Source organism: Aricia agestis, chromosome 6, assembly GCF_905147365.1.
Source record: "Aricia agestis chromosome 6, ilAriAges1.1, whole genome shotgun sequence".
NCBI lineage: Eukaryota > Metazoa > Arthropoda > Insecta > Lepidoptera > Lycaenidae > Aricia > Aricia agestis.
In genome coordinates, this window is record NC_056411.1 from 8158447 (window position 1) to 8172032 (window position 13586).

At 34.4% G+C, this 13586-nt stretch overlaps 1 protein-coding gene across 1 annotated transcript; it reads right to left on the reverse strand.

The window, feature by feature from the left end:
* Positions 1 to 136: 136 nt before the first annotated feature.
* LOC121728296 (ATP-sensitive inward rectifier potassium channel 10-like) lies at positions 137 to 8546 on the reverse strand. The gene is made up of 10 exons (XM_042116447.1): positions 7838 to 8546; positions 7143 to 7284; positions 6347 to 6538; positions 5046 to 5117; positions 4766 to 4876; positions 3686 to 3792; positions 3072 to 3221; positions 1813 to 1932; positions 1064 to 1162; positions 137 to 365 (listed from the first exon to the last, which is right to left on the reverse strand). The coding sequence occupies exons 1-10, from the start codon at positions 8257 to 8259 to the stop codon at positions 260 to 262; spliced, it is 1521 nt and encodes a 506-aa protein (XP_041972381.1). The 5' UTR covers positions 8260 to 8546; the 3' UTR covers positions 137 to 259.
* Positions 8547 to 13586: the final 5040 nt, after the last annotated feature.

The window sequence follows — 13586 nt, forward strand, 5'->3', positions numbered from 1 at the left end:
ATGTCTTTCTAATATTATAGCATGATCCAAATTGGAGGGAAACAAGAGAATCTCAAGAAAATTAAGGATTATTCGAAGCTATAATTGGGGACTATAAAAATGACACAATTACTTTACAATTTTGTTTATATTTCCAGTAATAAATTATAATCGCTAGACATACTTAAATGTCTCAACCTTAATTAAAAATATCTTAACAGTGAACAATAAAATACATTTATTACAACAACAATTAAAGCAAATAGGTAAACGATACATTTTATTTTCTCTTGAAGGATGATATTCTTCCTATTTGGAACGTCGACATCTTGTCGCTGAAACTGCCTGGCGTCTCCGGATGTTCTTGGCTCTGAGGCAGACTGGCTCTACAAAAAATATTTGGAAGTTTTTTATACTCTGTTACTCAATATGTATGTGAAACATCACAAAAAAACTGAGAAGAAAATGAAAAGAATACTTCTAAAATCGGTCTAGAATGTAATAACATTCTAGACCGATTTTAGAAGTATTCTAATTAAGTATATTATTTATTAAAATTGATTATATTATTTATTAAATTAGAATGTAATAACATTCTAGAGCGATTTTAGAAGTATAAAAAACTGAGAAGAAAATGAAAATAATACTTCTAAAATCGCTCTAGAATGTAATAAGTTATTACATTCTAGAGCGATTTTAGAAGTATTATTTTCATTTTCTTCTCAGTTTTTTTTTGTGATTTTTCGAACTTTGCATTATGTTAATCACCGTGTACAAGGGATAAAAATAGTACAATTTTTTCGAAGGCCTATATGGTTTTACAACTTTGCCAAAGAATACTAGATGACGAAAACTCGTTTATCACGCAGGAACCCTACCTTTTACCGGGATAAAAGTGTCCTACGTCCTTTCCTGGGACAGGAAAGTATCTTCATGCCAAATTTTTGCAAAATCGGTTCAGTGGTTTGGGCGTGAAAAGTTAGCAGACAGATACAGACACACACATTTTCGCATTTATAATATTAGTAAGGATGTAAAGTGTAAACACTGACAAAATTCACATAGCAAAGTATCTTATCGTCACCTGTACAGCGCGTAGGCGCTACAGTAAGGAGTGTGTACAGCTTCAATAGTGTCCAGCTTGGAGTGCTCTATCACATACTTCTGTTTCATTATGTTGTATCTGAAAATATTAAAAACGACCTATACTATTTTCTCATAGCTACTTTATAATGATGGCACCTACGTTAATAATTTTGACAAAAAAATATTGTTGAATTATATCCAAACGCCTCGAAAAGCGACGTTAAACAAAATCAAAATGACAAAGGCGTCACACTATTTGAAATAATATTTAATTTTGTATGTTTTAATCTAAATATACATAACTAATATATATTCTGTGTCTAAACTAAACTTAAGTTTTCTTCACCTCAGTGTCTCCTCCTCAGTGAGGTTGCTAATCGTGTTGCAAAATGCTATACTTTTCAGGCGCGGTCGCAGCCTGAAATTTTATCACTTACTACAATATTTTTTTTTTATCTGCGCCCTCGGACGCTTCTGGGTTTACAGCTGTCTAAGGTCGGGCGCAGTGGTGGTTAGGGGTTAGCTAGAAATTTCCTTTTATTATTTGGCAAGATTTTGAGATTTTTCAATTTGACCTTAGATTTTGGGGGGGTTGACCCCCCCCCCCCCCCCCCTTACGGACCGCGCCTGATTCTTTTACTTTTATAAATACATGTAACGAAACAGATAATATACTTAACGTCAAAACCACTCAACTAGTCAACTATATCCCAGATTGGCGCAAATTAAATAAAACTAATGACTTACTTAACAACAGGTGGAAATCTGTAGCCCCATACAATTTCTCGAGGCAGATACGAAGTCTGGCTTTGAGTAAAGGTACCCATAGATGCAGAGGCGCCTTTTAAAGTCACCGTGATTTCAAAACTGCAAATAGGAATAAGGGAAGAAATTAAGAATAATTCGCTGGATTGACATAGAGTATCGCCAAGTTGCTTGTCATTTCATTTGTAATTTGCACGGGCAGGGAGGGGCAACTCTAAGAATCCTGGCTAGTATATATATATAGTATATAGTATTCGTAGATAAAATTAAATTAAGATATTTAAAAAAAAACTCCGCCAAATAACTTTAAAAAGTAATGAAATAATATATTTTACTGACTTTAAGTTTAAATAATTCCTAAGTATAAAGTGATATTTTAGTCCATAATTGTTGTCAGGGTGTGTCGTAATTATTTAAACTTAAAGTCAGTAAAATATATTATTTAATTACTTTTTAATGTTATTTGGCGGGGGGTTTTTTAAATTTCTTAATTTAATTTTATTTCATGCTTTTTAAACTTGTGTTGGTTATAGTGCAGAATAATTCCACAACATCAACAGGATCATATTATTATATCCCAATGAATACCATCTAGGAATGTCCTTTTGGATGAGGCCGTCAATATGAGTTCAAACATGAAACCTCCACTTTGGGTTCATATGGAGCTCGGCTTCTATAGAATCCAGGTGATGCTGCAGCAGCAGCATGCAAAAATGTATTGGTTATTTACGTCTTACTAGTTGTCGCAATTAAAATGAGCCCAAACACGAAACCATTGCTCTAAGTTAGTGAGGAGTTAGGTATCCTATTGATTACCGGGTGATGCTGCAGCACCAGGTCAACTTTCCATTAATGTGTAAATATTCATAAATGTCACGAACTAGAATGCAATAAAGCCCACCAAACGACTGCAAGTTGCTAATCGGCCCTTCACGAACCAGATGAACCGCGATTTTTCAGCACAGAGCAGGCTGATGATGATGAACTATAGCTAAGAACACTCTCAATTAAGTCAGCTTTCAAACAAAAAAAAACTAGATCAAAATCAGTCCACCCGTTTGGATGCTACGATGCCACAGACAGACAGACAGACAGACAGACAGACAGACCGACAGACAGACACGTCAAACTTATAACACCCCTCTTTTTTGTCGGGGGTTAAAAATAGCTGACAATAAGTAACAATATTATTATTTTAATAGTAAATCGAACAATAATAATTACATATAAAAGTCACGTACTTGATATCCATGAGGCTCTCAGGCGTGCACCTGTATAGCGGGCTGGTGTGGTCGATGACGTGTACCAGCGTGACCGGCCACAGCAGGAACTGTCGCTGCTGCAGCGCCAGGTCGCACGCGTAGTACCTGATCGTCTCGCCCTCTTTGGTCCTGGAAACGGAGATATACGATACAGTAAGTATTGTACCTACTTAGGTGAGTAATTTTGTAGAAAAAAGAAGCTTTTCTCTAAACAACGGTTCAATTGCTTAAAATCTATTTAGTCCTTTTTGTGCAAAGCTTCCTCTCAAACAATCTGGTTTAGACGGTAGGTCATATCAACGGCTTGTGGTCATGCAGGGATCCTTGCATTTAGCTCAATGTTGAAACTTTAAAAAAAAATTACCACGCATTTTGCCAAACTTGATGAAAACTTATTAGTTCTCCTGTACCCGTTTATGTCGAACAAAAGTAGGACATAATGCGATAAAGAGGAGCAAATAAAAAAAAATCTTTTCATAGGAAATCAGACAGCGTTTTATCAGTTTAAAATTACATCAAACTTCGGAATGTTATTGTTATTTTGCAGTTGTCCTCTATACGACATGTCGATATTGTAATTATTTTGTACTCACTTATATGCACAAATGTAATGTGCAGTGAATTCAGAACAGATAATGTGGTCGTAGTTGAGGTCCCACGCTCGCATCATCAGGCACAGGTGACCATCTCGCATACAGATCTGAAAAATATAGGTACTCCTATGGGTCTTCTTGGTCGTACTACAAAATTTCGATATAAAGCCTTACAAGTTGCATCCTTCAGAAACTTCAACTGTCATCTATTAAAAATAGATAGAGTTGAGTTAGCGCCGTACTCAGAGACATTTAATTATTATAACTAGCTGTTTGACTAGGTATTTGATAAAACACGAATTAAATGACATTTTCTAAAAATGATTCCTAGCTAGATCGATTTATCGCCCCCGAAACCTCCTATATACTAAACTGCATGAAAATCGTTGGAGCCGATTCCGAGATTCCAATTATATATATATACATATATACAAGAATTGCTCGTTTAAATATTATAAGATTATGGGGTTATACATAATATAATGTGTGGGGATTATGTAGGGCTTATGTCAAAATTTTGAATTAATTACATATTTTATACCACGAATAATAAAAACTAAGGAAAAGTAACTCCATCAAAAAATATGCTCCGCAATACTTGTCAAAAAAGTGTACCTTGGGTACACATTTCAATACATTTGCAATATTTAGGTGACCTTGAGCGGTACTAGGCTGTCGTTACATGACAGATCAAAAGGTGCGGAGGAGGTACAATTCCTTAGTTTTTATTATTCGTAGCATTTATGGCAGTAAGTCTTTTACAGACTAACTGCCACGCTCAGTACTACGTACGTACTAGACCATTTCTACATTTACCTTAAATGTAGATTTGTGTTGTTCTGCTTAATGAACATGAACATGGGCGTCCCTGGATCATGTTGACGTCCCTACTAAGTATATTATCTAGTACTTTTGTCTATAAAAATTAAAAATTAAGAACGAATTTTTGCCATTTGTTTGCAATACAATATTTTTATATTATATAAATAAAAAAATTAAAACTAAAAATTATAATTTTTTTATTCTTTGTAAACCTACCTACCTACCTAGCTTATGTAAAATCTTATTTTAGTAACTCACCACAGCCTTTTTACTGAATCCTACCCCGTCCCTGGACAGTTTCTCCGGTCTGGTCAACTTGGCGTACACCACACACGTGAGGACTCCCGATAGACCCGTGCCTAATATCAGCTAAAAATGTGGAGTTGTCGGATAAGTACTCACAATAATAATTCTAACTGAATCAATTATATTATTACACTAGTAAGGTATCAGTTGTTTAGTTTCATTATGACATTTTAGAAGACCCACCTTTTTACAAAACAAAAAAACTGTAAGGAGAATTAAAAAAGAAACATACCTGCATGATAAATAGGAAAATTGATTCTGGACATTCTTCATCAATGGCACGATCTCCGAAACCGATAGTCGTCTGAAAATTACAGAATAACCATCTTGATAAGCAATAGCACAATAGACATAACGACCAGTAGTTCGACTGCAAAGAGACGGACAGGTTTCAATATCTGTCAAATTCGTCGGGTTTCACTAGGATTATGAACGGAATGTGCCTCGCGCTGGCTGATATAATTTATTTTTAAATATTTAAAATAAAGATTTCAAAATTGGATTCTGACAATTTTAATCGCATGTGCCAAAACACAAACAACAATACGACCAAAGAGGAACACGTCCAGCGAATATGTCATAGTTTTAAATTCGTAGGTAACAATTTAACAACCCTAGCGACGATTTTCGTCATAATACGTCAAATTTAAAAATTTCAACATCAGTTCTAAGTCGGTATACTCCATGTATACTCTATCATTCTGTCTACTCTGGCAATAGTTACTAATGTAAGAGACTCTTACTCAATGGCACTCATAGTGGATTACGATCATCATTATTCAATTCATAGATGCTACGTTAATCCTTTATTGACTCTTAAATTGACACAAAGATGAAGTAATTGAGTAATCGAGTTGGACTTATGTGGCTTGAAGTAAATTACATAATGATACAAGTGACTGCTTTGATAAGACCGACAAGACCATTGAAATACAAAATGAAAAAAGTTTGATAAGATGTGAAACTAGCGATTTATTTTTGGCAGATGGGTAGAGTGCAGGCTCCAAATCGCTAAATTTCAGACTGAGAGCCCGGCGATCTTATATTCTAAACTGCTGTTGTTGTTGAGAGTTTGCTTGAATCTGAGCTTGAAACCTTAGGTCCTAAACCTAAAACTGACAGACGTAAGCGCCCTTATGACCATGGACATATTTTATTGCATATTGCTTTTAATATTGAATGTTGGTGAACGTAAAGTTGCAATAAGCCAATCTGGCTACTTGCACGTCTAGGTTAGCACAATCTACGAGAATGCCTTCTATTTTATGAATACAGGTAAGTAAGTATAACACAAGATATCTTAATATTAACTGTAAATTAGATTAGCACAAGTGGGTTGGGTCTTAGGGTCAATTCAGACCGCAACGCGACGAGAAGATGCATTTCTTTTGTACTGAATTGACAGATTTCGTGAGCGTGAAACGTCTTGCAAATCTGTCAAACCCATACTTAAGAAATGAATCTACACGTCGCGTTGCTGGTCTGAATTGACCCTTAGTAAACTTAAGTCAAACTTTTAAAATATTTAATTACCTGTGCCTCAACAGACGCTAGGAATATGGTGACGAAATCCTTCCCGCCGGTGATGCAGGTGCGAGATGGAGGTTCAGGCTCAAAGTCATAATGTGCCAGGGCCGTGATGTACCAGAACACTGCAAATACCAGCCAGATCGCGAAGTGCATCACCACCGTCCCGATCACGATCCAACGCCAGCGGAGGTTGATCTTGAAATACGATAGGATTTGTTAGGGATTATAGAGTCAGTCAGGAGCATTTTTCAAATCAAAGCTATTCAAAATTGGAACAGGCCGCGAGGCGGCAGCAAGTCAGTTAATCCAGATAGTCCGGGTTCCGTGGAATATTTTTTTTTATTACTATCAAGATATGTTTTGTGAGTAGCTTCCGTGATAAGATGAACAACAATTTAATTTGCGAAAAATCTTGAAAGTGGTAGCTAACAGAGATAGATAGGATTTAATATATACTTTGATTTGATGGTCCTAAAATATGGATTGTTCTATTTGTAGGATAATGTTACTCTTAAATTATGTGACTATTAACCTACAAATACACAAAAATCAGCTGGTTAGGGTTCTGTTTTAGGGTTCCGTAGTCAAGCAAGTTTTGTTGATTCTTCTTCTTACAAATAAAGTGGATAGGACACTTTTACTAAATATTATACTTTACGTTACGCACAGCAGAAGAGAAAGAAAAGTAAAAAGGTCTTCTTTGACTATCAAAATACGCGAGGTCTTGTAATAATGGCGTTTTCAGGAAATACTGTTATTAAAACGGTTAATAGAATTAAGTAAATTACTTATTCCTTACCAGAGTGTGAAAAGTGTCGTTTAGAAGACGTATCTTCTCAAAAGGCACATTGGATATAAGCGCTACATTTTCAGATCCATTCTTCGATACAAGACGTTTGGGGAAGTCACCTCTATGTCTCAGAGGAGGTTCATTCCTGGAACTTGGGACATTGAAAATCTTGGTTAATATAGTGAACCTTATTATTACGTCGTGTAATGCAGTTTAACCTGAATATGACTGCATTTTGTTAATATCACGTAACATCGTCTATCGTAATCAAGAACATGTAGTAAATTTTTCATCCGCTCTTCAAACGGTTTGGAGTCTGCTAGTAATTAAACAACTGAATAATTGTCACGTAGTGCTTACAAGATGCAGTTTTAGCCCAGTTATTAAAGTGGATTGTTCATGACATATGTGAAGGATGCACTCAAGCCGCATATTGTAATGGTTGCTTGCTGACATCATTTAAAAACAATGATTCGTTATTCATAGTATGCTAATTACTATTTGAAGTGAACCCTCTTATTCGCGTATTTGGATTAAAAATATGGCAAGTAGCGTAAACTACAAAAATATCAGAATTTCAATTTAAAAAATATATAATTTTAATCTAAATCAATATTTCTTTCTAATAATCGTGATAATGAATTAAAACCTATAAAGTAAATTGTCTTAAAATGTATTGAGAGCGATGAGATAAGTATACTTACTTTCGTTTGGAAGTAGATTTTTTCCGAGGTTTTTTCGCTGGTCTAATGTCAATATTGTTGCTGTAATTTTTCTCGTCGATACTATTGTTACTTTTGGTAATAATAATTTTCGGCAGTTGTTGCGACAGTTTCCTTAATCTTTCAGATTTTACTGTACTCGTTAACGAACATACACTTCGATTAATTTCATCTTCGACTTGGTAATTCGTTGCTTCACTTATTTTGCCGTTCGTGTGATTTGTTTCGTTTTCTCCTCTCAATTCTTTGATCGTTTCGTACCCTGGGTCCTCGGGTTCGGAACTTAGCGATGATGTTTCTTCAATTTCATTTTCTTTGTAAATTTTCAAATAATCGAGACACTCGTCGTAAAGTTGGTTAATTTTTTCGTATTCGGCATCACTAACGAATATTTTGTCACCCATTTCAACTCATATTTTCACTTCAATTTTTCCGGGAAGTTCACGGTTGTCTTTACGTGTGTATGATGATATTTTCGTAATGAGCGATGTCGTTCACTATCAGATTGTTATCAACGCGTTATCAGTGCTAATTGTGTGACTGAGGAGCAAGCACTAAGCTGTGTGATCTGGCGCGACCTTGCTGAGATGCTGTGGGTTATTCTACGAATATTAGCTATTTTTTTGTTTTCAAATAGTTTAAAATTAATATCGACTTATTGATAAACTGAGACAGTTTCAGTTCCAGAACCGACTGAATTGATTAGGTCTAGTTTCAAACTATATCTTAGAAACAAACAATGACCATAGCAAATATTTTATCAATAAGAAACAACTAATCAAACGAATTTGCTTCACTATTTTAATACCTTATTTTTTAATAACAAGGACCATATTGTTATCACACTCATTTCATAAAAGTTATTGTAAAGTTGAAAAGTGCTATAAACTATTAAGTCTAGGTAGCCCCCCCCCCCCCCCCCCCAAGTCTCGGGTAATAAATGCCAGTTTTTTTTTTATTTCGCCACAGGTTTAACATATATTACTAATCGTTAACCATCCCGACCGATCCGAAAACTTCACGTATGGGGGAAATGTTTTTATTACTAAAATTTTTGTAGTAGAATGGCCCTGCGCTAATCAAGTTCACATGAATTTGGATCCAAGAACATGCTAAGTGGATAATAATTCCCTTTGTGTACATTGTTTCGATGTATGATGTACTTAGTGTAGTTAGCGGTCTACTGGACGCATTGACTTAACCAAACGCTTCCTTTCGTTACATTAACCTCTTTAGCTATATGAAAAAGTCTGTCTGCGCGACCAATTTTGGAGATTTAGTTGCTTCCTCATGGCCAGTTACAAATAACCTGATCAAACTTTAAAAGAGTTTGAAAAGAAGATTTTTATCTGTATAAATAAAAATGAATTTAATATATTTTGTACTCTCGCTAAAACTCGATAACGGCTAAATCGATTTGGCTAATTTTAGTGTTGAATTATTTGTGGAAGTCCAGAAAAAGTTTACATTAGGGAGGAAGTGATACAAAGTTCACGTCATCTAGTTTTAAATATTTGGCAGTAGAAGGATATTAAATCATACAAGTCGATCGTAAAAATCAACACTTTAATTTTATTGACAAAGCAACACCGATTTCAATATTTACAAAATAATAAAACAATTACATGACTCCCCGTCATGAATTTCAATTTAATTTCAATACACATAATTATTATGAAAATTTATGGCGTAAGATTTGTAGCTTTTTTTGCTTGCATAACAAGTCCATTTACAAAATCACAACTCTTCATTTAAGGACAGAACGTAAAGACCAATAAAATTATAGTTGTTCACAGAATGAAACGTGATGTTTACATTTTGGATCAAATAATGCGTATTAATCAGCTACTGGAACATGACATTGTGTACAGTATACTGTTCATCTTCAAATAAAACTGCCGTATCAACTCAATGTAAATAGATAATACAACAAATCACAAAGTAAACATCAGTTCCATGCATTACATGAACCATTTATCAAACAAATATGACGTCATTACTTCTCGATATACTTACATAAATAAAGAAACTTAGGATGTATACACGAGGAAATTGATTCCTATGCAGTTGACAGACCTACGTCGTTTGGTCCGCTTACGTCAATTAAATGTTAGCTGCTGGTTAGCTGTGATCGGTCGGATGGGTTTGACGCCATCTGCCAAGGAATCAACTTCTCTGATAGTACATCATACTACGTTCTAGCGAAAACTCCCTTCTAGTCCATGAAAAAAACTCTCCCAAATTTTTGATAGACGATGTTATTATTTTAAGGGTTCCGTAGTCAACCTTATAGTTTCGGTCTGTCCCGAATTTTTTCACATTTTCAGAAGCAACCGTTTAACTGGTAGAAGGGGTATACTGGACTCTAACAATTTTTTCCACTTCAAAACTTAATATTTCACAAATAAATCCCTAAATTGGAAAACGAACGGAATCCCTATGACGGACCTGCCTGTATCACAGAATAGATAATAGTACAAATAACTGTATGTGGTTTTGCTCAGAGACTATAGAACCTACAAAGCCGTAATTCGGCATGAATGCACATCTTAATGATGGCGACAAAATCCATACTAATATTATAAATGCGAAAGTGTGTATGTATGTCTGTTACCTTTTCACGCCCAAACCGCTGAACTGATTTTGCTGAAATTTGGCATGGAGATACTTTGAGTCCCGGGAAAGGACATAGGATACTTTTTATTCCGAAAAAAAAATGTACGGTCGCTGCGTGATAAACGAGTTTTGGCGCAACGAAGTTGCGGGCATCATCTAGTGGTATATAAAATCTTAAAAAAAATACGGTACCTCCCCTACACATCAATGCGGGGGTGATTTTTTTTTCGCGTCTACCCCACCGTGTGGGATGTCGTTGGATAGGTTTTTAAAAATATTATGAGTATTCATAGATCATTTTACGATTTAAGAATCCATTTGTGAAATATTAAGTTTTAAAGTGGAAAAAATCGTTAGAGTTCAATGTCCTTCTACCAGCTAAACGGTTTCTTCTGAAAATGTGAAAAAATTCGGGAGAAGGAAATATGCCGAATTTAAAATGAAAACTATCACGGCTAAAAAGGCTTCATAAGTTATTGATTCGATCAACTAAAAAAAATGTATTCGTAGAAGTACAAAGGAACTTTTCGTTCAAATTCCTTTGAACGTAACTGAGATGATGTTGTTAGTATTTAGTAGTCTAAAACACGTTATAAATGTGCATTTCATTGACCGTACAAAAATTATCAAAAACTAGCGGCACTACGGAACCCTACATTGCGCGTGGCACGATACGCACTTGGCCGGTTTTTGATATGAAAAGCCTTGTATTACCTACAGATCTGTATTATAAGGGTCCGAATTCCGATTTACAATCGCCTAAGGGTTGATTCAGACCGCAACGCGACGCGTAGATGCATTTCTAAATTTGTGTGGATTTGACAGATTTCAATTGCGTCAGACGTCTTGCGAATCTGTCAAATCCATACAAATTTAGAAATGCATCTACGCGTCGCGTTGCGGTCTGAATGGTCAATTCAAGTAAGGAGTAAAAGTTTTGTCTCAACCGTTAGACTAAAAAAAAACACAATATTTCCAGTTAGGCTATCCAGCACCTATAAGGCGATTGTGAAGCAGACATTGTGAAACAGACAAACATCTGTGATATTGATATCCATTTTCACCAAATGTCTTCTAACGTGGTGTCCTCTAGCGGCATAGATTTAGGCTAAGTTTCCACCGGAGCTGAGCGGAGCTGTGTTGCGAGGAATGTGTTTTTGAGAACCAATAGCATCGCCGCGCTGAGCGATGTCATGGCAAAGTCATGTCAATGAAGCGATTCTATTGGTTTTCAAAAACACATTCCTCGCAACACAGCTCCGCTCAGCTCTGGTGGAAAGGCAGCCTTACCAATGTACAGCTTGTCAAAAAAGAGTAGACGCCGATCCTAATTTTTTAATCACAGGACCGATTTTTCAATAACTTTTATCTAAAGAATAAATATGACATATTGACATTTTTTTTTATATAATATGAATTTCAATCGTCAGATAAATTCCAGTGATAAAATTTATCTGACGATTGAAAAAGCAGCCCTTAAAGTATAAAAACTTTATTAAATCAAATTAATACTTAATTAATGTGTCAGGGTGTTAATATTAAAAGTGTTCAAACGTTACCTGTAGAAATACGAGGCAAAGAAATCATCTTTCGATCATGATTACGTTTAGAAAATTTAGTTCAGCTTTCTACTCTTTCTTGACAGATATAACTACTCGCTGTAGTATGTCTTAATATTATTAAAGTTGGTGAAAATGCGCATATTTTATGAGTTAATATAATAATATTCTGTTTACATCTGACGCATTATAATATTCCGATTAATTTATAACTGCGTGTACATCTAAACAAATAATTATCTTTATTAAGCAACACGTGAATAATCTCTAGCGTAAAAAACATTTACTTTTTATCATACAGTCACTACACGATAAATATACTTTATTTAAGCTTTTATTATAATATTTCTAGATATATCTATAGAAGTAAATAGTTTCTGCATATTATTTTTGGGGCATTTTTGGCTAGTTTTCTAAGGCTAGGCGCAAACGGGCGACTGACATCGTAGTTGACTGGCATCGTTATTGCGACAATATTTATATACAGTTCAAGTTCCAACTGCGTTTGAGTCGCGAATCGCGATGAAAATGCACGAAGTCTCAGTAAAATGCGACCGTAGGCGTAGTCTCATTTGATGCCCGTTTGCACAAAAGTGATATCGCTTTTCGTCATAATTATAATAAATCTAAACTAGTAATTTTATCAGTATAAATGGAAGTCAACATTTTTTTGCGTTAAAATGGTAGCGTATAGACTTTAGAAACAATCAAAAACATTTTTAGAGATCGCTCCAAAGTTATGCTGATGAGTATTTTAGTGACTATTTTAGGAATTCTTTTTTTAATCTACACTTGGTACTTGGTATACATTTATTATTTGCTAACACTTTAATTGTAAAGTTACGAAAAAGCTAGTAATGTGAAAGAACAACTCAACAACATATTTAAAAGTTACGAAGAATCTAAACAAGTCTAAGAAACTAAGTACCTAGGTACTATCAGAGAAATTCACTTAAATAACAGATGGCGGACCGTCCAGTCGACAGGTTACGAAAAACATTGACTTGATATAACCCAACTAAATGGTGTTGGTCAAGAATGCCTGTAAATCAATTTCTCTGATGGTAGTTTGATCCTTAGGTAAATAGAAGGTTTGAAGTTTAAAAAGACTAATTGAATATTCATAATAATAATTTCGTTTTGGTGTATCTGCTTATGTATAATGTTAAAACCGTCACAACCACTTTCATAAACTAGAAGATAAAATTAAAATTATTAAATTAACAATAATATTATAATTACAGAATTTGTAATGTAATATTTGGTAGTACGTATATTATCTTAATTAACCAAAATAATAAAAAATATATAAGTACATTAATATAAAAAAGGAAAAAATACAAAAATAAATTTTGAATTTTTGGGTTAGGTCAATAAATAAAAGAAACATAAGGAAAATAAAAAACAAAAAATACAAAACTAAAAAACGCAACGATTTATTACCAAATTGAAAAAAATACAACATTAATTTAAATATATTAAACATAGACTACAACAATGAATATCTAGTCTTTTCATAGTTTATGTACTTACTTATTTTATTAACTATACAAACA